The sequence below is a fragment of the Phaseolus vulgaris genome, chromosome 6 (genome assembly GCF_000499845.2).
Source record: "Phaseolus vulgaris cultivar G19833 chromosome 6, P. vulgaris v2.0, whole genome shotgun sequence".
NCBI classification, from domain to species: domain Eukaryota; kingdom Viridiplantae; phylum Streptophyta; class Magnoliopsida; order Fabales; family Fabaceae; genus Phaseolus; species Phaseolus vulgaris.
The window spans coordinates 23966181-23991456 of record NC_023754.2 but is presented as its reverse complement, the minus strand read 5'-3'; the positions used below and the strand labels follow the sequence as shown (position 1 = coordinate 23991456).

Genomic DNA, 25276 nt, shown 5'->3' with positions numbered 1-25276 from the left:
TATAAAAGACATTCCGACGTTCAAGTTAGTAAAGAGGGTGTTCAACACTCAGGTTTGTGTACAATAATAATGACGTACCTTTGTTTCTTGGAATGTGTGTTATTTATATTATTTTAATGGGTTTACCTTATTGAGGTTTGATTAGTGAAATGGTTCACACTTATTGTTGCATTACCTCATTCTTAATGGTAGTTTAATTTCACTGACCTTGGTTTGAGCGTTAATGATTATATGTGTCAGTTTGCCAGGTCGTTCGTGGGTATTTCGGTCAGCTTGGTCAGGGAGACCGAGTTACGTCAGCGTATCGATCCGTCATATCAGTAAATAAATCAAAATAATGATTTTGTTTTTTTTAAAATATATAAAGTAAGGGGACCATGAATCCACCTCTTCTTTGGCTCTCTTCATGATTAAGGTGGTTCCCTCTCTCGGTGGGAAGCAAGTGATACCATATCCACAACTTTCCAAACGAAGTCCATTAATTCCCTAACACTTGTTGCGAAATTCTCTTATATGACGAGTTTTCCAATAGTTATCTTAATAGTCACGGAAACTTTTTAAGCTCTCAAAAAACACATAATAAACAAATTCATTCATGTTAACCTTCGGCCATTTCAACAACAATAGGCAATGGTTTTTAATGATTCAAACGGCTACATTACGCGATTCCAAAAGGAATCTTACACGAGTTTAAACTCAGCAATTCACAATTATTTTTTCAAGATTTGTCTTAACCATATGCAATTTGTGGTCCCTCCTTTATATTCTCTTAGATAGCATGTTCTTGAGGTGATCTTGAAGTGTGGTTGATATATAGTCCAAGGTTTCACGTAACATTATTATTCGAACATTGCATACAAAAAAAGTGCAATAAAGAGTGCACGTGATGACGTGAACAGTGGGAGGAGGGAAGAAAGGGGACCATGGATATTGTTGATGCACTTCCTCTAATGGTGTGGCTTGGATTGCTATCTTCTTTTGCAGTGATGCTGTTTTTAGTAGGAATGGGTTTCTCCCATATGCATTAGAGGACAATGCAAGAAACGTTTTGGGGCCCTGCCCATTATCATAATGGCTGCCAACTTATAGCAAAATCAACACAAGTCACATATATGTAACATTTATTTATGCAATGTCTTTTGGTCCAATCAACACACTTGCCTAAATGCATTGGGGTCCCCCAATTGAATCATGCTTGAGGACTCAAGAAAAGGATATATCATACCAATTTACATGTCATCAATGTTATTTGGAGATATTATATTAATTATAAATATAGTATATAAAAGAGTGTAAATCTCATTTTATTATTCGATTTTATAAGGTTGAAAGTTCACTTCTTCATATTACTACATATCAACAAATTAATGACATGTTTGGTTAGTTATCATAAGTTATAGTATAAATTGTTAGAGATCTCACATCGACTAGAGATTAAAGTCTTTCATAGTATATAAGTGGGTGCAAACCTCACTTCATTGAGCCGGTTTCATGAGGTTGAATTAGACTTAAAGTCCACTAATATTATTTTTGTTTCAATAATCAAACTTATATTACATAAAAACATTCTCAAGGTAGATAAATAGTTATATCTTTGGATGGTGAGTAGAAGTTTAGTTAAACAAAGGTTAGTTATTAATTATGAATGGAGAGAGCTTGAAATTTTGTTAGGAGAAGGGGAAGATAACACTAAGTTGTTGATTGTGAGTCCTTTGTAATGAAGTAATATTTGTCATCCTTGTGGGGGCATCATAATTAAATAATGATGGATGACAAATGTACAAGTGCACACCATGTTAGTTGTTTCCACTCAAATATATCACTCAAGTGAAAGAGAATAATTATTTGGTCTATATAGCTTTGGTTGAAAGTTAGATGTAGATGTTCTCAAATGCTTCTATTGAAGATGGTTTTTTTCAATGATAATTGAAATTTCATTTCCAACAAGTGCATTATCAATAATTACATGTAGGTATTGATACAATTTCAAATGGTCATGTCATGTTAGAAGGCCAATTTTTCAGGTTGGAGCTTACGAAAAAATTAAAGAACTGTTCCCTCCAAATTGGTTTCTTATAATGAATGATCCAATTATGTGTCAAATTATTTGATGCAGTTTGTCTGCTATTCTTGACAAGAAATGAAGATTTTATTTTATTCAACAGATTCTGTTTATAAGAAGAGATGGATGCTCAGCATGTTGCAGTCTGGAACAAACAGTTGCACATGAAGAACTGAGTAAGAGATAACTTGTTATCCATGTGTAAACACATAAAATAAAATTTGAAGTTCAATCTTTTGTCTTCTATTTCCTCTGTTAACCACGTGAGGGGGTGAATACAGGACAATGTGCCATTAGTACAAATTTTGTTATCTATGCCAAGTTGCATGTTTCAACACTTTTAAAGAGATTTTAACTTATATTTGAAGATCTCACGTCAACACTTAAAATTCACTTCTTAGTAACTGATCTAAAAACTTATTTCATTTTATCTTCTCTTTTTTCTCTTCCAGAAGTATTTATGGAGAAAGTTGTCCAAACATATCCTAAATGCACTAAACTAAAGTCACTTTTAGACACTCTTGTGTTCCCTTATTTCTTCAGTAGTACATTTGGCTAGACAAGCTTTTGAGAAAGTGAAATCATAAGTTATCTTGAATAAAGCAGATATTACGTTTCCTTTAGTACAAATATATTCCCTTTCAAGCTAATCAACTATACAAGACAAGGATGAGTACAATCTCACTTATATTATCAAAAAGAAAGAACATTGGAAGATTCAACAAAATGAAGCTTCTTGCTAATCATTGTCTCAATTTCAAGCTTCTTTTTTAGAAGATTGCGATGAGCTCGTTGGCCGTCCAAGTCACTAGGGAGAGATTTCTGAGATGTGTGAGTGAGTCTTTGTCCAAAGATGGTACGGCGGAGACACATCCTGATAGCAAGGACAAATGAAAATGAACAAAATTCAAAAAAGGACATTAAACTTTACAATAAGAACCTGTTATGCAGCTATATTTTTATGAACAGTATAAAAAATGTTTTACACCAGTACCATGTAATTCAAAATTTATCGATTTACGTACATTTATTTTCATGGAAGACACCATGATGAAAAAGATAAAGTGTGGGAGAAAAGGAGAGTTTGGTATAGCTTAGGAGATGGTAAAAAGTTTTCATATATACCTGAATATTTGACAAGATATAGCAATGAATATGATGCTAGCACTCTTTCCTCAACATCTTTATCATAATTCAAGGATTGTAGTAATTGTTGTCTTAAGATTGAGAAAGCCATTGGTGGCAACATCGTATCTTCAATTAAATTGAGGTAGCTGCTCATCCATGAAATGGTTATCAGGCTTGCTCGTGCTAAACAAGGGATTCCATTGGCTATGGTATCTGCAAGTGCTGATAATAAATTCTTATTTCCATTTTTGAACAAGACACTGGCTTTTCTTTTTTGCCAACTTTCTGCTTCCTCCTCCTCCACATTCTAACAAGTGACATAACCAATCAAGAATTTTGATGAGCTCAAAACAGAAACAGTAAGTACTAGAAGCAAGCTCTCATATATGGAGCAAAGACAAACAATAATGCATGATTGTAGTTTTTACTTGTGTGAAGATTTTTATGCTGTTGTTCAATTAGAAATCATAGTAGATAAGACTTTTAAAGTGATTACTGAGTCAAGATCCTACCATATATACACTGTTAGTGAATCCTAATTAAACTACAGTCTTTTAACCAAAGTTTACCTGGTGAATTGAATCATAAACAACATTATCCGTGGCTGGATATGAGGCTTCAAAGCAAATTTCTCTGAAACCTGCTTTTTGTAAAAGAGATTTTTCCATTAATGATTCCCCTGAATGAGAAAAGTGACCTCCTAACAGGTATAGAGCTCGGGCTGATTGCTGTTGTACTCTATCATTACATGTTTGACAATTCAAAGCTGCTACAAGTGCCTGGATTGCTTCTGATCTATATAAGCTTCCCTGGAAAGGATCTTCCTGCAACACAACTGCTATTGCATTTGTGAACTCTTCAAGACAGGTAAATCAATTTAATATAGAATCATAGAGAAGCTACAAGTTACCTTCTAGAAAATAATGAAATTCACAGAACTTAGACCATTGTCCATAACCAATATTTCCATAAAGTAAGTTGAATGAAAAAGAATTACCATAAGATCAAGCAGCAACAATATTACTGCAACTATAGGGCGTTCTTCAGGTGGAGCCTTCTCAAGGTAAATGAAGAAAACGTGCATTACGTTTATGCCACCCCATCCATCTTTTAGCCCTTTTAAGAAATTTAAAGTCTTCGTTCCTCTGGTATGAAATTTAAGTCCTCTTAACATTTCAGACCAAGAAAAAGAAAATGTAGAAAGGTAAGTGACAAGCGCATACCTATCAAGGTAGAGCAACTCGGCTAGCACAGACAAGGCATAGCCACTGGAATTTTGTTTACTCCCAACAACAATGAGTTCAAGTAATGAAGTCTTGTTTATGTTGTCAGCTAAGAAATTTCTACAGCTTCCTTCGGCACGAATGCAACATGAAATTATCATAGCAGCATTGTTTCTCTCGTGGACCTCTCCTTCGATCCTTGTCATTAGAAGGGTCAATCCCCCAAGTGAAAGAACTTGCCTGGCATTTTCTAAGTTCTTGTCTTCATCAAAACCAGTAAGAAGTTGGTCCAAAACATAAAATGCTGCCACTTGAGGACTGCATTGTACTGTGAAGAGGGTCTGGAATTTGTCTCCAAATTCCAGCACTCGAAGTATTAATGGCACCCATTCTGAAGATAGCATCTGCTTTGCCTTTGGTTGTGACAGATAAAGCAGAATTGCAGCCTTTAGAAATAGACTAGCGCTTCTTAGAAGCCTCACAAATATTTCTAGTTGAGGATCGGAGTTCAGTATAATTTGTTTAATTGCACCATTCCTTCCTATTAACTCTGCTAAAATTGATATGATCAATTCAAGAATCTCATCATTTGTTGAGGAAAATAACACCTCAAGCATAGCTTCAACTACACTAGGCCGTGTTAGTGCTTCTTCAATTAGAGGATCACCAGGAGAGTTCAACCACGCTTTGGTAATCACACGAATAGCGAATTCACAGTCACTTAGAATATCTGATGAACCTATGGTTGTAATAGCTCCAACAAAGTCTCTTGAAAAAACAGTTGAAGCATTCTTGGGTCTACGGTTGCTGTTGTCGAAGCTTTCCTTTGGCATGAATCTGCATGAAAGACACTGAAAATAGTCCAATCTCTGCGACGCCGGCCATAATTGAGCTTGATTCTTGCCAAGTTGACTTGATCTTCCAACAAATACATCGCCTTTCTGTAAAAAGTAAGGAGATTACATCAGAAATGAAATTCTGTAATTTGAATAAGACGGTTTCCATCTATGAATTGAAAGCACGGAAGATAACCTGAACTGAACTGCTTTTTAATTCATCTTCATACAACTTTTCATCAATCTCTTGGCCTGTAGTAATTCTCAACACTCCAGTTTTGTCACCAAGACCAGAAGGTTGTTTCTCTAGGTTGGAGCCGAACACTGTCTTGTATCTGTTGAAGAAAACCATAAACATAAAATCACATTCATAACTACAAATTGCACATATTTGTTTCTGACAGAAAGATGGTTGTGGTGGTGAATGTAAGATGTTCATATCACTTACAAGTTTTGGTTGATTGAGGAATTTGAAACAAAAGAATCTGAAGACCTTCTTGATAATCTGTAACTTGGCCTTGATGGCAAAGAGACATTAGGAAGAGGTGGCTCACTGGCCCCAACTTTAAGCCATTGCTTGTAATACTCAGCAAACAGAATAGTCCCACTATCAATCTTTTCTTTGTAAACTTTGTTGTGCACCTTCATTTTCTGTTCCTTCTCACCATGAGCTTCATTTGAAAAGAGCTCAAGCCCAGTGTTGTACCAAATTTTGACATGGAGAAGATGGGGAAGAAACAAATGCTCCCAAAGGTCAGGAAGCAAGTAGGTTCGAGCAAAACTTGGAGAATCACAAAACACTTGCAGTAAATGCTTGGAGGAAACTCTATCATTTTTCTGCAGCTTGTAAGCTATTGCCAGGTACAGTTGAGCACAAGCTGAGAGATGTGAATTTGACACACCAAAAGTTGAAGCGTCCCTGGAAGTTTTAGAATTCGAAGTAGCAACAACGGTTAAAAGCTCAATGGAATTCCTTAACCTTTTAATCATCCTCGTCTGTTCCATTGTTCCTTGACTTTCTACTAATCTGTCAACTTTCTTCATACCCAATTCCATGTTCACAATAACCTCATCACCTGAATCCTTTCTTCTTCTTTTGTCCAAGAGAGAACTACACTTCTCTCGGATTGTTTTCCTGAAAAGATCATCTTTCACATATCTTCCTATGTAACCACTGAGGACAGCAATCACTGCTCCAATGGCAACTTCATCCATCAAGGGTCCTACCCTTGTTGAATCTGCTGACACCAGTGACTTAAAATTTGATCTTTCCGAGGCAGAACCAACCCTTTTGTGTTGAGAAGAAGACACACTTTTGGCTGAATCCTTCTCTGCCTTGTGCTTAGGTGAACGAAGGCCTTTTGGATCATGACAGATGTATGCAGGAAGTGGTTTTTTCTCATGTTGTGCAAGTTTGTGTTTAGGCCTCTTTGGGGTTGGACATTGGGCAGAATATTCTCCAAAGGGAGCCATACGATGGTGAATGAGAAATGAGTTGAAAGAGAAGTATGAAGCAAGAAGAGCTTCAATGACATTCTTGGAACTCGAACGAAACAAATATAAGAAATAAAACAGTGACAGCTAGAGCAGAAAAGAGGCACAGCAATGAAGACAAAGAAAGGGTTGGATTTGGTGAACGGTGAATCTTTAGGCTTTGCTTGGATTTGATGATGGATATGAGAGAGAGGAAAAAGATGAATTTGAGAGGTAAAGAGGTGAAAATTAAGATTGTTTGGACCAATGAAAAGTGAAGAAAGTGAGAATGATGAGAAAGTTTATGAAACTTCATGTCATAATTGAAACTGATGAAATTGTTAATTTACAATTTTGTTTATGAAACTTCAAATCATAATTGAAACTGATAAATTTACATTTTTGTCCTTAAGGTTAAAATTATGATTTTTTTTTATCGATAATAAACAATAAATAAATATGAATCATTTAGGGGTGATTCAACCCTTATATAAGAAGTTACCCATAATCTTCATCACAAGACTTACTCCAAAGTTTGTCAAAACATAACTCTCCTAGCTAACACAGAGGAAGACATCTAAGGAAACAGTCAAACAGCTTGAATGAATACGTCATGAGATCATTCTCATACAAATCAACGGATCTATATACCAATTAGAAAAGGAAAAATTCGCAAACTGTGACTTAGATGTAACTCATGGTCAAGCTTTTAATTGAATCAAAGCAAAAGCTTCTAGAACATCCACTACTTCCGTTAAAAATAACCATGTTTCTATGTTTCCAAGGTTGACACCATATACATATGCATTCATTTAATATCCAAAAGAATTATTACTTTATTATTTTATTATAATATTATTTTACTCTATAAAATCGTTGTAGGATAGATGTATATGTTAAGAGTGGTTCCAAAAATGAAATTTTCCATTTCTAAATTACAATGTTTTGATCTGTAAAAAGCAAATACCCCTTTGGACCACCTTACTCATGTGAGTGAAACTGTCACCACATTCCTAAACAAGAGTCACTTGCAATTGCAAATTGCCTTGTTTGTTTAATTAGACCATGCGCATGGTAAGTACATCTGTGCCATTCAACAATAGCAGTTAAACAGTATTTTATGACTACCAAAAATACTATTTTAATTATCAGTTATTGTTTTTTTCATTAACAACACAGTACCCTTTATTTAACTTGGTACTGTTTAATGTTCCTGTTACGAGTGATGTCTATGGCATGTGTCTTTCTGCTGGTTTTTCCCGCAGATAGTGGCTTTAGTTACTGGTCTCTGATGCTGTCTTGTTTGACCTCACTATTAGATTTTGTTTTTCTATACACTCACTTGCTAATTCTATAACTTATGTATAGCATACAGAAAAGTACTTTTGCGTCAATTAGCGATTTTAACAAAAAAAAAAATTTGATTTCAGTACTACCAAAAAGAACTAATTTAAAACTATTATTTAGAACCTCTCACTAAACTTTTTATAGTTGATTCTCTAATCAGTTATTTATCACTTTATATTCTGCTACGAAGCATGGGTGGTGATGGTTCTCGTGGTCCTTCATGCAGATAGTGGCTTTAGTTAATGCTCACTTCTGATACTTCCTATTTTGGCTTCTCTTTTGTTTGTGTTTTTTTTTCTTAATCCCGTTTAAAAGTGTTCTAAAGTATTGATTTAATAATAATAATAAAATTATTTGAAATGATAGTGCAAGTGATTAAGAATTTGAGTGGGATCACTTTGATAACACTTTTCAACAAAAAATTTCCACTTTTTATTACTTTATTAATATCACAATCTATATTAGTCAGCATATTTTTCTCACAATATTTATTTTTAGAATGAAAGGATGATAAAGTGTTTAATACTATCAACAATTATTTTTTTTAATATGTATTTATGTTATAATTTAATTATTGACTAGATTAATAAACTGTAGGCATTTCTCAGTTTATAAGAAAATTGAATTAATCAAAATAATATAGCATACCATTGATTAACAATTAAACTCTATTAACAAGGAAAAAAATATTAATTTGAACTGGGTCAACATATTTTCGAATAATTTAATCTGTAATCTTGAAGTTAGCAAAAGCTTATTTACTCAAGGCCTAATTAAGTTTTACCTACCTTATAAATTTTGGTTATTTTTAAATTTGGTCTCTATTAAAATTTTGTAATATATTAAATAGTCAAAACATTTTTCCATTCAATTCGCAGTTGTTAAATTTATGTTAATGGTGGTATCAAAGAAACTTTTCTGAAGTGCGTTATAATGACATTCTACAAATTTTATATTCACATCCATCATCGAGAACAATTGCATTTTGTTTGTTTGGATCTTTTCTTACATGTTAAACGTAATTTTGATTAATTATGTTCTTTTTTAACTTAAATTTACTTCTAGAAGTTTCAGTGGTAACACAACACAATCTTAAAAAAGAATGCAGAATAAGAGAATCTTAAAAAATTACGAGCATAAAGCATATGAAATTATTTTGAAAACACTGGTGTTGATTACACAAGACATCACCTCCTTGTTTCACAATTTTACAGATGAGTTGGTGGGAAGGGAATGATGAGCTTGAGCTTCAGAATTTGCACTATATATAATATGTATGTCAAAATCAAAAACTGCTATGTATGGTTTTACTGTTACACTTTCCTAGCTTTGTAATGTACAACAGAATCTTTGAGGGAGGATGAGGAAGATGAAGATGAAATGCCAGAGCGGCTAAACTCGGTCTTGTCCTTGCTGAAGGCCTTGTGGACATCATCTTTAAGCTCTATGAACCGTGTTCTTTTGATTCTCTGCTCTTCTTGAGTACCCTTTTCAAGATAAAACAAGTCAGGTAGGTCATCCTCCATGAACTTGTCCAGCACATCTGAGCAGTGTGGGAAGTAGCGCCGCCCCATTTTCACTGTCACCACCACCACAACATACAACATATAGTCAGAAACATTATCCAACTGGGTACAAATTTACAAAAAAAACAAACAGATAAGATTTCTGTAACCAAGTTAGAAACAAATGTGCTTGTTTAGTTCTTTAAAACCAGTTTCTATAAACTCAGATTCAGGTAAAGTAATTTACTCTGCAGTAGTCTTTGTACATGTTCTCATTCTCTTAAAAGAACAACATAAATTTATAGATGAGGAGTACGAGGTTGAAAAGTGACAACAAAATCAAGTAGTAGACTTTATATAACCTTTCTAAATCAAGCACTACATATAAGGACTTGTGTTATCAGTTATTTTAAAAACTTGTCCATCAATCACCACACAGACAAAATTGAAAATAAACATCCAAAAATCTGCACTTGATTAAATGCCCAGATACAAGCCACTAGATTTTTTTAATCATAAAATGTATTATTGAATAAGAAAAATATTGTTGAATGAAAGCTGAGTATTTAGAGTAATGAATGAAAGCTTACAAAGAATGTACACAACCAGAATAGAACATGCATGAAACAGAAGTGATCTCACTACCCAACTGGCTACGAATTTGAATGACAGATACACATGTCAAGAGCATCACTAAAACAAATTCTCCCTTGTTGATTCACATCAAATGATATATTGAAAAAGAAAACACTGCTTAATTACAACAAATAGCAAAAGGAAATTGAGATCTAACTTTATAAAGACTGTAATTACCTGTCTTCATAAGGGCTTCCATTCTAGAAAGAAGTCTCTTATTTTGCACTATGGGAGTTTCATTGAGATCAACCTCCCTCAAGTTGCCATTTGAAATTTTTGGGTTTGATGCAGAGAGACCAGCAAACTCAGATGTTGTCTCAGCATGCGCAATGTCCATGGCTAGTTTGGCTTCTGAAGGGAAGAAAAGTCTTGCAAATGCCACTGCAGTAGAGAGCAATATTTACTTTTTTGAGGGTTTGAGCATAAAAAAAAGTCACATAAACACAGTAAACCAGTTAAACATTAGAATCTAAAGCACACATAAACTCCTTTAACAAATAGCATGCCTTTTGTTTCTAATCTTATTTCATTTGCCAAAGAATTAAAAAGAACCCCTCAGTTCAAAATCCTAAACAGTCACATTCTATATATTACATAAAGTCAGCGTGGCTTTTAAGTTATCTAAAGCCTAACCTAACAGTCCTTATGCATTACATAGTTTACAATACAAATTAAACAGTAAAAATGAACTGGTAAGTCCTGAAGTCCAATAACAAAAGGAGTCAAGAACACAAAACCTAATAATTCATAAATATGTAGTTTGCAGGGGATGTTTTGCACACAAAATGTTCCTCAAAAAGGAAAAGCAAGATCCTTGATTACCAACACGTCCAGAGGAGAAAATTATTCGTAAGAGAAAGAAAAGAAAAGAAGAATCTAACAATGAGAAACAATATCTTTACTATTTCCTGTACTCAGTGACACAAGTTCGGAGAATTTCCATTCCAAGGCACAAAAAGCAAAGCATTTTAAAACATAGATGCTGGAACCATGACAACAATATATAGAACACAAGCAAGAAGTAAATGAACATAGTAGTTTCATGCGGAGGTCATCATACCTCTGTTTTCAAGGTATAGTAGTTTCATGTGGAGGTCATCAGCCATAGTATGGGAAGAGATACAGGCATCCCCAGCAAGTGGATTCCTCCGCATTTCTCTTTCAAGAACATCGATGCATATCCGATCTTTGTTTGTTTCTTTTCCCTGTTCTGTTTTTGCATGATAATCCTTTGGCCTTGTCAACCTTCTACAAATACTAACAGCACTCTGACCGTCAAAAGTCAAATCTGATGCACAAGCCCCTTTCGTGAGTAGGGATACTATGATGGAGGGCTCTCTACGCATGGCAGCAATATGAAGCACCGAGTAGCCCCGAGAATTCCGAAGATTGACATTAGCCAGCCCCAAACCAAGCACCTCAGAGACAACCTTGGGGTCACAATAGGCAGCAGCATAATGGAGAGCATGGGCTTCATCTAAAGTAATCTCTGACTCATTTAAAAGAAGTTTAACAAGCTCAACATCATCTGAGTCCAGTGCCTTGTGTATTCTAGTGATTCGTTTTAGAGACAAAGCATCCAGTGCAGAGGCATCATTTTCAACTTCTTGCTGAGGGTTATGGCGAAGCAATTTAACTTTCCCTGAGAGTTCATGGGGAAGCTCTTTGTCAACTGAAATCTGGTCAAGGTCTGATCTGGCCACCCTATCAATACATTGAGTGATGAGTTGACTCGATTTACAATGGAAAGCAACAGTAAGGATTGGAATGACATCTTCCACAAGAGCCTTTCCTATAAAGTTAAGTAGACGTCGCTGCAAAATTATAAGTATTAATTAGTACCTTGATTCTTAAGCCTGAACAGACAGAATGATGCCAGTAATTAGATGTGAAATTAATTTGAAAGTAATTTCCCAAGCATTAGAGCACAAGTCCATGAATTCATTAATTTAGAAAGATACTGTAGAGCTAAGTGTTATGCTTAATCCCAAGGCACGAGATGCTAGGAGTAAGGCATGTGCCTAAACAAACCAAGATAAATTAATTACAGAGTTCAATTCATACTCCTTTAGAATCAACAACTGCAAAATTAGAAGTAATTAATGATTTGATCAAGAAATGAAAGATGATTATACATTGAGGCACTAGCACTATTACTTGCTAAGGTACATGGATGCTTATATCATCTGGGAAATTAACAAAGTAAAGTTGCATGTTTCTGAGGTAGAATATACCTGGAAAAGGGATACCAACTCTGGTATTTGAAAAATGGAAGAGGCATACATCAACTCCACAGCAAAGTTAATTGCAGGTCTACAAGCATCATGAGCACATACATTGTCAACACATGTAGACACCTCCATTGGAGAGGGCTTGAGTTTAGCAGTATATACATAGCCCAGGAATATGAGGAAGGCTTCATATCCAACCTTGCCATAAGGCAACAAATCACTCATGTTATACTTCAATTTCCCTTCTTTTTCTGATGACCCCTTCTCTCTCTTGAATAATTCATGGAAAAACTTACTTCTAGAGGCAAGAACACATCGATGAACACTAACTGGAATTCCTTCCACAATGATGTCAGCATCACTGTAATCACAATCAGATTCAATCAAAAGCTGCTCCAAGTTGGAGCTAAGCTTGCTCAAACTGACAACCTCAAGGTTAGGTCCAGGATCAGAGACGTAAGAAGAGCATATGTTGTGACTAACTGAGCCATTTGATAAATGGGAAGATGATGTAAAGCTCAAAGAAGATGAGGGTTCGGCTGAATAAGCCATTTGTCAACAACTTGAGAACCTTATTGAGCCTGTAACATCTTCTACTCTCAAAAAACTCCTAACCTCAAACTTCCTCAAAGATAGAGTCCCAGAACCGTTTAAGTACCGACTGACGAATGGAATATATGTTACTTAACAAAACGCTGAATTCCCCAGCACAGACTTAAAAAAAAGACAACCTATAAAAAAGGAAAGTATAGATGCCGTGTAAACGAAAAACACTTATCTGTGAAAGTGTTAACTACAAAATCTCATGTCACAACTCACAGGACGCATGACATCTGATCCAACCCCTCACAAGATTACTTAACATAAAAAAAAAAAAAAAAGCTAAAGAGACTCACTCTATTTCAATGGCGTTCAGACACAGACATGAAAAAACACAAATATTTTATACTCTGCAAAATTTCAACACCGGGAAGGTGCAAAAGGATCTAAGAACCCTCTGTTCAAACTTCCAAAGCCACCAAAACAGCATAGCCAAACCAAACCAATCCCAAAACTGATCCCAGACTGAATAACCGAAATCAGCACATAACTTCAGTAAATCATCAAAAAGAGAAAAACTTTCGTTCACACTCGGAGAGAGGGTCAAGGAACAGCAGCACCCCAGAACTCAATACCGGCATGAGATCAATCCAAATCAGAAAAAGGTTCGAACTTTGATGGCAGAACGCAGAGAGAGAAAGAGAGGGAATCGATCACCGTGCTGTAAGTCAAAGCATCAAATATGAGGAAGGTTCTGAAAGGGAAACAAAGAAGGGCGTGAAGGGTGTATGTTAACAGAGAGAGAAAGAAAGATTCGGAAATGAAAGGGCAACGATAATATCACGCGGCTGTGAAGGTCAAGTACAGAGCATCCCCGAAGTTTCCTCTTTCGCTGTCAAAAGAAAGAAGAGAGAGAAAGAGAAGAAAGCCATGTCTTGCGTTGCGTTGTGTGTTAACAGAGAGATGAAGTGGTTTGCATGACGCCATAGATGACATCAGCGTCCCCAGCTTGGGTTTGCTTGCGTTGAATCTGTCGTCACCACTCTTCTGCATACATCTTTCTGCCTCTCTCTCTTTCCCTTAACCTCCCAATCTTATGCTTAACTGTTACTATATTATCCACTTAAATTATTTCTTTTTCTTACCATTTTTTACTTCTAATAATAATTTAATAATTAAAAATCAAGAAACTAATTTTTTTTTTTTTAAGATTTTAAAAAATATAAACCAAATATAACAATAATAATGGTTAGGGATTTGCAATAATGGTGTTTAGGCCTAAACCTAACTCTTGTTGTAATATGGCATGTGAAAATGAAGATTACTTAACTTTGCTTTCACATCAACCCCACTTCCCATTTGGCTGTTCAGTCTTGTCTGTGGTGTGAATAATGGAAATAATACCTTCCGTTTTTGCCGACTCTACTCCACTTTAACTTTATTCTTTTTTCTAGTTTATTTAGTTTTCTTATTTATATAAAAGAGAGAAAGTTATTGAAATGTTGATTTATTAAAAAAATAATGATGTTTAAATTAATTATATTTTATAACAATTATAAATTGATGTTTTGTTATATAATTATTAAAGTAATATTTTTATATTTTTTTAATGGATTATATCAATCATTAGGTTTAAATCAAACTCAAATACTCGTTAGGATAGAATCGAAATGGTTATGATACATGTTATGAAGTGGATTTTAAGTTTAACTCAACCCTACAAAACCTAGTCATGAAATTGAGGATTGCACTCATTTATATACAGAGAGTTGTCCTCATCTCTAGTCGATGTAGGATCTCTATCGAAATGTCTGACAATTTGAGAAAATAAATATGTAAAAATTTGAAAAGAAATTAGAAAAAAAACGTATTTAAATAAAAATATGTTGGAATGATTAACAACTCGTACGTTCCTTTCACATCAAAACTTGCCATTTCCTTGTGTTGTGTTTAACCTTATTGATGCCATGCTCCCAACGCGATAACAGTACCTTTTGTCTCTGTCCACTCTAGAGCACATCACCTTTATCCTTTCTCTACTCAATTTAGGTTTTATTCATTCCTTTTTACTGCAGAGATGGAGGATGAATAGAAAACTAATGGTGTGTTTGCTATGATCAAAAACAAAGAAAATTAAACACAAGGAGATGATTTTGTAGGTTATGCAGTAGAAGAGAAAATGAAATGAAGGAAAACAAACGTGTATATAAAATGACATAATAATTTTAATTTTATGCATGTTCTATTTTGATCGAGGATTAGGAAGTAAAGTATAAATCAAAGTGTTGTATTAAATATAAATAAATAAAAAGAGATACGTATAGTGAGAAAAAGCTCAAAACTATTGAGTTGAAATTTTATGTTAGAAGTATATATTAAAAATAGAATTTTGTGTTTTTAATTAAAATACAAAGTAATTTGTTCTTACAAATTATTAGAAATTTCTTGGTACTTTCTTAAGTTTTTTATGATATTATTTTTAGTTGACGATGTCGTGAGATCTTCGAGAATATACTATTTTAGTATTTAAGTTATTATTAGATATAAAATAAGAAAATGTATTAAATATTATTTAATGTGTACTTTCATCTTAAAATAAATTGTTGAATTAACCTTAATTTTTAGATAAAATTTTGTACTTTAATTATGTTAAATATTTTGTAAAGCCTTTTATAAATATAAAAAAACTCACGTAATTTTAAAAGTATTCTGTTAATAATTTTGACGAAACCGGTAGATAATTGATTGATAAAATTATTATTAAAAACAGTAAATGATAATCAAGCCACAAAAATGTGTGTTTGATAAAAGTGTATTAAATTGTATAAAGTAATTGGATATGATATGTGGGTCAATATTTGGTGACATGTTATCTGTATTATTGGTGGAAGGATGACAGTGTGGTTCCAATTAATTATTCAAACCACATGCTTCTGATTACTTCATTCATATATTAAAATAATATTATTTTTTGGAATATGAAACAATGTTTTTGGACGAGCATGCTATTGTTTACAATCTTCTGATTATTCGTATTCATTAGCATATCTGATTTTGCTTCTTGCAGACTTTGTTCTACGGAAGGATCTGTGCCGTTAGATTCGATCTTATATCTATCTAAGAATTTTGTTGTTTTTAAAATGAATAAATGCGTCAAATTTGAAAATAAAAATTATTTATTAGACCCGTGTCTGATTTGAAAAAAAAAACACAGGAAATGAACAACAGAATTTTATATTATTAATTGAGAGTTTAGTAATCATGTATTACTAATTTAAAATAAAATATCCTCGAACAATAAAAAAAATTACAGTTAATATGATTTAAAAATAACCACTTTACTGGTCAAAAATAACTATCGTAAAAGTTAACGAACTTAATAGTTATTATTGGAAAATGCTGAATATTTTGTTATTGTTGATGCATATAACTTTTTTATGAATAGTTAATGTACTTTTGTTATCTGTTTATCTTTAAAACGATATAAGATAATTATATGTTTTCAATTATATTATTATACTTATCTAACTTTCAGGCAACAAATAAATTTGGAGGATGGAAAATAGGAGTAACATTCATATTTATATAAAAAACACTTTTAATTTCTTGATATAAACTTGATTGTCATTCCTTTCCCATTTATCATAAATAAAGAGGCATGAGATATTTAAAAATTAAGGAAAGATAAGACATTATTGAAAATATAATCTCTTCATTCTTAAGTAGAGTAATGCACAAACACAAAAAAAGAAATTAATTATTTAAAAATTAGGGAAAGCAATGTTGTTGAGAATACATTATCAACGAGCATGGTAAAGTTGAAAAAAAGAGATAATAAATGTATTTTTATGGTATAATTGAAAGATAAAAATAACATGTTGAACCCCATTTTAGCCGTCCAATTAAAAGTCTAAATCAATGTCTAATCTCACTCATAAATTGTCAAAGGAAATTAATCAAATAGTATTATTAACGACTTTCTGTGAACTTACACCAAAATGGTATGGTGTGGTCTATAGTAAACTTTTCTTAATTTTTTTTCTGCCAGTACAAAAGGGCTATGATGATTCCTAATCAAGTTTCTCTAACCCCAGTTTGTCAAAATTACATTAAAAAAAACAATTCTAAAATAGATTTTTAAGAGAAAAAGAAATTAAAATATATAAATATATGATTTTTTTTCATAAATTTTCAGGCGACAAACTAGAAATATTTTTTTTAAAAAAAACTATATGGAACAACTTTTACAAAATATTTATTTTATTTTATTTTGGGACAGGAGTTTATTTGAATTGTGGAATTGGTTTTGAAATTGATTCTGTTTCTGAATATACTTAAAAAATTATTAATTAATTTTCACAAAATAGGCTATAAGCGAGGTGTTTCTCCCAACTAAGTGTGGAAGCAAAGGCTCCAATATGTCATCGTTATACCCAATGGCCCAATAAACACACTTCAATTAAGGCAATTTCTTCCTGCACCACCATGCATTTCTTCTTGTACCATACTTCAAAATATATCCAAAATACTCTTTGATATATTTTATTCAACATTTTTTAATTTAAGAAAGTGGAATCCAGAGACTTCGAAGATTTCCAAAAGTTAAAATTTGTAATTATTTGATATATTTTATCAAACATTTTTTTAGTTTAAGAAAGTGAAATTAAGAGACTCCACACTTATTATAGAATCCAAAAATTAAAATTTGTAATTTTTTATACTTTGGATCGCAGAATTCGACATGAAAATTTTCAAAATTTTTGAAAAATGTAGAGTTCATTGAAATCGAAGTGTCCATACAATTTATAAAACCTATTAGATTTTGGTTTCTAGCATTGTGCCACCAATTGAAGATCCATGGAGTTGGTAGGGGATATTGTGCAAGAGTCGAGCTTAAAGGACAAAAACCAAATTTAAAAAGACTGGAAATGTCTTAGTGTATTCACATAATGTTAGTTTTGTACAAAACCTATAGCAATATCATTGGAGTTAAAATCTAACACATGCAGCTCTTAATAATGAAGTTTCCAATTGCATCTGCTTCATTGCTCCCAACCAACAAGATTTCTAATGTATGACTACGAAGAAGAATTCAGACCTTTTAGCTTCGATTTGGCTGACTCAAGTTGTTCTACCCAACACAAATTTTGACAAGAAAAAGAAAAATAATAATAACAATCAGAATTTTATAGCACTTTAGCGTTTTGTTCCAAGAATGAAGTGAGGAATAACAGTGTGAAAGGGTGAGAATTCTTACTCTGCTCCATAGCTGTTGCTGTTTGGATGGTTGTGCGAAAAAATAAGTTCCCATTTTTCCGATACACAGCCTACATTTCAACATCGAAATCATTCAAATAGTAAGAATATATAAATAGAATACAGTGCTTCTAGGGTTGTTCTTCATTTTTTATGCAGTAATTTCTGAACCAACTGAAAATAATCTCCTAACACTTCTAATTAAACATTTTCGAAAACGAAGAAAATACCAGAGATTAAATCCTGTGTATAGCACTAGTTTTTAATCTTCGGATCAGTGTAATTACAACAAATAACAATCTATATAAACGTAGGGTTTATTGTTATTCTACTTGGGAGGGCTACAGTAACAGTTACGCTAAGTATTTGTATATATAACTAACCCACAAAAAAACCCTAACCCTATTTCTGAACTTCAAATGGTTACAAAAAGTTAGATTGAAGGAGAAAAAAAGAGGTTACTCTGGAAGACGGGTGGTTGTTGAGCTCGGCTAAGGCGACTTCGTGGAGCTTCATTTGCCTTGTCTGATTAGCAACACTTGGCGTGGAGGTTGAATTGCTAGAAGAAGGAGAAATCGATGCCATTTACAACAAATATGAATATATGAATGTGAACGTCACTGAAAATTGATACGAAACGTTCTTCCTATGCTTAGAAACGGAGATGCGCTAAGGTTAACTGCGGAATTAGAGTTTATAACATCGCGCGACGACATGGTCTGTGGGCCAAAACTAGCCTGTTAGTACTGGCCCATGAGCCCGTTAAACCGGCTTTCAGCCCGTCAAGCCTCAGATAAAAGGCAGTTTCTTTCTGCACTACTACATTTTTCTTTCTGCATCCTACAATGTTATGTAAAGACCAAACTGTCTCTATTATTTTTTAAAAACCATAAAATGCACTTGAACCATATTTATTTTTTTGCATTCTAGATTATGAAATCCGAAAAAATTTCAGATTGGCTCTTCTGGTAAAATATGCATTTCACATTAAAAAATTCATCATTCAAAAAAAACATTTTGTATTCACCAATCCGTAACAGATTTAGGCTTCTGGATTTAGCAATCCGAAAATCAATAATTTATGCAAAATTTGCTTTCAGAATACCCCTCATCCGAAAATAAAAATGATTTAGTTCTGGATTGATGAATCCATAACACACTCCCAGATCCCAAATTCCAGTAATCACTGTGCCTTTTTAAAATAAAAGTCAAGGTCAATTTTGGGATTTAGAAAATTGTGGGGGTGCATGAAGAAAAACGTAAGGGTGCAGGAAGAAGAAGCCCAGATAAAATAGGCAAAAACTTTTAAAATTCTTTATATTATATATATGTAAAATATTATATTTTATTAAATAATAAAAATAAAATTTAAAGGTTTTCAACATTTTTTTATGTGTTATTTGGATGACATAAATTTGCAATAAGGGTTTAATTTGAATCATAAACATTTATATCATTGATTTTCATAAATATGTAAAAGTTTAAATTTAAAAATATTCCTATCATTAAGTGTGCTTTTAAAATATAATATATATTTTAAAAAATAAAAAATTGCTAATAGATGGGATAGGTGAAGTTTTTCAACTCATCTTCTTGATTATAATAAATCATCGGTTTAATCTAATTATTTTTTAACAAACCAGATTGACCTGTTTTTAGATCAATTTTAAAAAGAAATTAAATTAAAATTAGTTATTTAAAAAAATCAAATATAATCATGTCATTATACCAATTGAATAATAACAAAAAAAATGTAGAGAAATTAATTTAAAAATAGAATGCATCTTTAATTCAGGTTGGATTTAAGAAAATTGCAAAGTCCAAATTTAAGCACCAATCAAGCTGATAAAAAAAATCAAAATATGGTTCATTTTCTTTCTTCAAGTTGGACATAATTGAATTGAAGGGAAAAATCCGTTTCCAAAAACCAAAAACAGCCCTAATTGAGTGGTCATTTGCTTAGACCGGGAAGACAAAACAGTAAAATTAAAATTAGAGAAATGAACTTTAGTAACCAACAGTACATACATTCTATCTTCAACCTTACAAGTGACTTAACTAAAGGCCTAGGCTTTTGGTAGAACAATCACCCTGTGCCAGGGCTCAAGTCCAAGTCCCGTATTCATATAGGGGTCTACTATGTAATAGTTCCCTCTCCTACGTGTAAAGAACACATTTCCCTACTCACTTTTCAATTTCATGTAGCTATTGTTACCAAAACCATAGACAGACCTAACTTAGATGCTGTCATTATGATTGTTGTGTATTTTGTTTCCTGCTTTGCTTATCTATTTTCACTAAAAAAAAGTTGCTTATTCTATGGTTAAAAAGAATTCCGATGAATATACTTTTGGTTACTCTCCTATTCACATGAAGTTCCTTTCGACAATCATCTTGAGCCCCTCCAATTTTTGGATGATCTCCGGACTCAACAGATCCCTTGCTTCCCTAATGAGGGTACCTTCTCTACTCAAATGATAAGCATCCACCACACTCTTTATCCAAGTGTGAAGCTTCTCTGGAGTCCTGAAAAAAATATTGAGAAAAAAGTTATTGTTGCAATTGAATTCTGTTTCAAGTTATTTTATTCTCTGACATCTAATACATACGTGTACAAATTATCCACATCCTTTCCTTCAAGTTCTTCTCCGGGTGTAAAGGCATCTTTGAGGGCAGAGAGTTGCTCTTCAGGATCATCGATTTGAATAAGATACTTGACTATTCTAATCTCTTTTGGCACGAGTTTCTGAAGATTTCCCACTGCAGTCTTGTATAAATGAAAGAGGATATCCTTTACCTACAAATAAATGAGTCTTGTATAAATGAAAGAGGATATCCTTTACCTACAAATAAATGAGTCTTGTATAAATGAAAGAGGATATCCTTTACCTACAAATAAATGTTTCATTTTACAAGCTAAAATACGACAGTAGGAAATAGCAAGTACAATATATATATATATATATATATATATATATATATATATTTTATATTTTTATTTTTTATATTTTTATTTTTATATATATTTTTTTTTTATCAGCACAAGTACAATATATAATGAAGAAAAAATTACAATATAATTTTTTAGGAAATTAGAACATAAATATGAAATTGTTAGATTAGTTACAATCAAATTGGACCTATAATTATATTCAGTCAACAGATACTCATCCAAAATTTCTAATCATCCATGTTATTGAAATTAAAAAGAAATAGCACACAAAGGAAATTAAGGTCACCGTCAGATTACCTCATCTTTCATCATGTCCGACTCCTTGGCAGCTGACCAAGCTTTGGTGATCATCAATACTAATGTTGAGTCAAGTTCTTTTTTTTCAGCCAAATTGTCTATCTTCCTGCAGGCAGCATCAAGCGAAGGAGAATTGATAATATCTTGGAATTTCAACTCTGCCGCATTTACCTGTTCAATGTTTTCAGTTGCAGCATCATAGGCTTGAACAGCAGCCAAGCATGAGTTCCCAAGCTTTGCCAATTCTTGTAACACAAAAAAAAAACATTATAGGTTAAAAAGTGTAAAATCAATTATAATTATAAATGCAAGCTTGAACTGTCCCATGATAGCAACACATTTCTTAACATATGGCATCTGCCACATTATGTTGGCTAACAATCAAAATTCCTCCCAGACTACCCAGAGAATATCCTCATTTCTCCTAATTATGACCTGATATGCTTCAATTTCAAAAGTACTTTTTGCTTCTACAAATTTAATATTTGGTGTTCCATGCAGGTCATAAATTTGAGTGTGTCCTACCAGAGAAAAAAAAAACACTATCTGGATATAAGAAAGAATCTGAACTAATCGAACCTGATATGGTTTGACAATCTACCATACAAGAAAGCCTGATGAAACATTCAGAAAAATTGGATACTAAATCCAAAAGGTTATTTCAAACAACCACTTAGATACTAAAAACTTGCAAAATGAAGTCCTACCATTTTGCTTTTCTTTGTTATCATAGTAGGATTCAGCCACTGTATGAAGGTGAATAAAGAACTCCTCAGTAAAATCTTTGCGACGCTTGGAGACAATCTCACTAATTTGAGAAGGATCCCGTTTTACCACCTCAATAAGCTCATTGTGTCTCTGTACATCCTCATCAATCTGCACAAGAGAATTCCAATCCTAATCAATCCCTATTCTTGTATCTTATCCTCTAATGAATGTAGATCATGGTAACACTGTGCATAGAAAATTCAATAAGAAGCTAGTAAGCATGAATACAACACAAGAGGATGATACCTTATGACAAAATACAGAGTACAAAGTATTTTAAAAATAATAAGAAAACACATTACATTAGAACATATGATATCGGTATAAACTTAACATAAAATCAAATATTAAATCAAAAGAGATAAACACAATCTTAAAATTATCAAGGTTTTTTATACAACACCAAATATTGTTCGCATGATGTCATTGCTTCATTGGACTCTGTTAAAAAAAATTCTCAGGAATATTAGATATAGTACTTATATTTCATAGATATAATAAAGTACTATAATTTTCCTAATTAGTATAATATCCTCATATGCATTGGCATGCAAGTTTCAAGAGTAGGAACAGCACGAACTGGAGGGCCAATTGTCGGGTAATATAGAATCTATAGACCCCCCTTTGCATGAATATTTGAAGCGTGATTCATAACTTTGTGGAAAACTGAACCCAACTCACTACTATTTTGAGGTATTCAGACTTTCTTAGTAACCAAGTATTTTATAGATAAAAAACTTGACTAATTTTTTTTTCATTGTTCTCCAATCAAAATTGAAAGTTTCACATGGATAATCTTCATAATCCTTTAATGAAAACCTTTATTATGCAGATTATAGAGGAAATGCTCCAATCTTGATAGGATAAACTGTATCTAAGTTTAGTCTTAAATAAAATACAAACAATTATATACAGTTCCTTCAGAGACTTTGGTGCTGTTTCCTAGAGTTTCACCTCAATAATCCACGTAGTGAAAGTTTCCATTAAATGTAACAAACAATATCGCGATTGGAGAGTTGCATAAAAAACAGCTAATCGTATTATTTACTCCGTTAACATTCATAAACAAAAGAGACCTGTTTGAGCTTCCTTGCAAGGCGTAGCAACTTCTCCTTCATGGCGGGATCCTCTTCGGCATCGGCTCTTTCGTGACAGCGCGCAAAAAAGTGAGGCCTAAGGTTGTTCCATTCTCTGCTGAAAGCCAACAACCTTCTCCAATCGGTAGGGGTGGGCTTGTCCACCATGAAAACCCCAATCAGCTTGTCACACACTCTATGCATTCGGCTCTCGTCCACCGCCTCACAGGAACGGCCGTCACTAACAGTCGCACGGGGTCCCGATCCTCTTCTTCCTGCGTCGCAAATCGCAATTAAAACGACACAGTTTACAGCGTAGAAATTCACAGAAGCTGAAACTGTTGGTGCGTAGTACTTACTGTCGAATTTTCGTTGGGTGCGGATGATGAAACGGGGGAACGGAACGGAGTATTTGAGGTTTCGAACGCAAGCTGCGTGGAGTGTAGGAACGGAGAACCTTGGTGGAAGAATCGCGTTGGCAGTGCACAACTCCATTTGGTTCGGTTTTGAAATTGAGAGTCAGAGAAGGATCAACTCGCTCGCCCTTCACTCAGTTAGATATGGTTATGGTTACTCGCCGTAGACAGAGACAAACAGGGGTAGAAGCAGGGTTTACGTTGAACCAAGTTATTGATAATTAAAAATTAAAAATTAAAAGAAAATATACATGATTAAACTTATAGGGGTTGAATAAAATCTCTCTGAACGTAATTATCTATTTAAAATTAAACTCGCAAATACTAATTAAACTTTATCAATTTTTGTATTAGTTAATATTCATTTAGTTGTATATAATGATTAAAGTTTGATAATTTACTAAATTTTCTAATAAAGCTTGTGACAAGTTTTATATGGAGATAAAAATCGTAAAAAAATTCAAAACCGGTTAGATTGGGTTTATTGAAAAAATGTTTAAAGAGAAGCTTTATTATTTGTTTTTATTTAGCGGAAAATAATTTTCTACTTTTTTTAATAAGCAAATCTTATTTGATATCATTCATTATTTTTATTGTTTGAAAGCTTTATGATACCATTTTGAGCATTTTTTCTGCTACTTCAATTACTTGATGGTTTAAATTGACATAAAAAAGTGTCTAAATAATTTTGTAAAGGTAGAAATAACAAATGTTGCCCGATTAAGTTAATATTCGTATTTGTTAGGTCATGAGTCTTACCGATAGTTGATTATTTATGGTACCTATGTATCTAAAGTTATAAGAGCACAAATTAAGAGATTTTAATCAATTAGTTTTAGATATTCAAGTAAGACAAAATCATGATTAAAGTTGGAGAAGTTCCAATTCAGTTTATATATACCAGATTATACTCTACACAAAGGACATATAATATATTACTCCAACTCATATTTTATCTTATACTTATTATATTTTGTGTTCTTATTGACTAAGGGTCAAGGTATCATTCAAGGAGTCGTTTTCCGAATATTGAATCACTAAAACTTGAAGGAAAATCACAATAAATTCATTAAGATTCAAATTTTAAGTGAAATGGGTTTTAGGTTGTTAAATTTAATTTTAGTGTTCGTATTTAAATACAATATTTTTGGTTGTATTTTTAAAATTGGGTAGATATTGTTCCCGATCAAATTAAACTGAAGTAAAATGTGAATCATGGAATCCGTTGAATTATGAAAACGAAAGCATTGTATTTGGAATATAGAGAATAAAACCAGTTTTAATCAAACTTAAATAGTCAGGAAATTGTTGGGTTTGGGCTCACTTCCTATGTGGAGGCCCAACCCACAGTGAAATTAGGTTAGGTCCCTTTTGCTTTTCATTCTTTCAATGTATGAGTGAGTGCAGTCAAGGTGCAAGAAAGAGAGAGCCATCCATAAACTCTTGGAGAGAGCCAACAGTGTGCCATCCATAAACTCTTGGAGAGAGCCAACAGTGTGCCATCCATAGAGAGTGAAATAGAGAGTGAT

General features: G+C 33.0%; 3 protein-coding genes across 4 annotated transcripts; all 3 read right to left on the bottom strand.

Moving 5' to 3' along the window:
• Positions 1-2627: 2627 nt before the first annotated feature.
• LOC137832060 (putative E3 ubiquitin-protein ligase LIN) lies at positions 2628-7043 on the bottom strand. The gene is made up of 7 exons (XM_068640039.1): positions 5698-7043; positions 5446-5584; positions 4414-5354; positions 4188-4335; positions 3760-4014; positions 3188-3497; positions 2628-2936 (listed from the first exon to the last, which is right to left on the bottom strand). The coding sequence occupies exons 1-7, from the start codon at positions 6720-6722 to the stop codon at positions 2833-2835; spliced, it is 2922 nt and encodes a 973-aa protein (XP_068496140.1). The 5' UTR covers positions 6723-7043; the 3' UTR covers positions 2628-2832.
• Positions 7044-9189: 2146 nt separating this feature from the next.
• On the bottom strand, positions 9190-14052 carry LOC137832059 (BTB/POZ domain and ankyrin repeat-containing protein NPR1). The gene is made up of 4 exons (XM_068640038.1): positions 12445-14052; positions 11271-12024; positions 10388-10591; positions 9190-9648 (listed from the first exon to the last, which is right to left on the bottom strand). Exons 1-4 carry the CDS (start codon positions 12991-12993, stop codon positions 9383-9385), a joined length of 1773 nt encoding a protein of 590 aa, XP_068496139.1. The 5' UTR covers positions 12994-14052; the 3' UTR covers positions 9190-9382.
• Positions 14053-20207: 6155 nt separating this feature from the next.
• On the bottom strand, positions 20208-23970 carry LOC137832058 (uncharacterized protein At4g37920). Of its 2 annotated transcripts, none has more exons than XR_011084514.1 (6): positions 23691-23948; positions 23332-23606; positions 22195-22363; positions 21488-21732; positions 20847-21080; positions 20208-20763 (listed from the first exon to the last, which is right to left on the bottom strand). XR_011084514.1 is itself a non-coding variant. In XM_068640037.1 (6 exons), the coding sequence occupies exons 1-6, from the start codon at positions 23824-23826 to the stop codon at positions 20604-20606; spliced, it is 1173 nt and encodes a 390-aa protein (XP_068496138.1). In that variant the 5' UTR covers positions 23827-23970; the 3' UTR covers positions 20208-20603. The 2 variants fall into 2 exon arrangements, 1 of the variants encoding a protein (XP_068496138.1); XM_068640037.1 differs by having other exon boundaries at positions 20847-21034; positions 23691-23970.
• Between the last annotated feature and the right edge of the window lie 1306 nt (positions 23971-25276).

What these genes read in the sequence shown, in the direction of transcription:
- LOC137832060 (XM_068640039.1), bottom strand. Translation starts at nt 6,722, where the DNA reads ATGGCTCCCTTTGGAGAATATTCTGCCCAATGTCCAACCCCAAAGAGG. An exon ending in GAGTTGCTCTACCTTGATAG is followed by an intron (nt 4,336 to 4,413) that starts GTATGCGCTTGT and finishes ATTTCATACCAG; the next exon opens with AGGAACGAAGACTTTAAATT. An exon ending in TTTATGATTCAATTCACCAG is followed by an intron (nt 3,498 to 3,759) that starts GTAAACTTTGGT and finishes GTCACTTGTTAG; the next exon opens with AATGTGGAGGAGGAGGAAGC.
- LOC137832059 (XM_068640038.1), bottom strand. Translation starts at nt 12,993, where the DNA reads ATGGCTTATTCAGCCGAACCCTCATCTTCTTTGAGCTTTACATCATCT. An exon ending in ACTATACCTTGAAAACAGAG is followed by an intron (nt 10,592 to 11,270) that starts GTATGATGACCT and finishes TCTCTACTGCAG; the next exon opens with TGGCATTTGCAAGACTTTTC. An exon ending in GGAAGCCCTTATGAAGACAG is followed by an intron (nt 9,649 to 10,387) that starts GTAATTACAGTC and finishes TGGTGGTGACAG; the next exon opens with TGAAAATGGGGCGGCGCTAC.
- LOC137832058 (XM_068640037.1), bottom strand. Translation starts at nt 23,826, where the DNA reads ATGGAGTTGTGCACTGCCAACGCGATTCTTCCACCAAGGTTCTCCGTT. An exon ending in CACCCAACGAAAATTCGACA is followed by an intron (nt 23,607 to 23,690) that starts GTAAGTACTACG and finishes TTTGCGACGCAG; the next exon opens with GAAGAAGAGGATCGGGACCC. An exon ending in TTGCAAGGAAGCTCAAACAG is followed by an intron (nt 22,364 to 23,331) that starts GTCTCTTTTGTT and finishes TCTCTTGTGCAG; the next exon opens with ATTGATGAGGATGTACAGAG.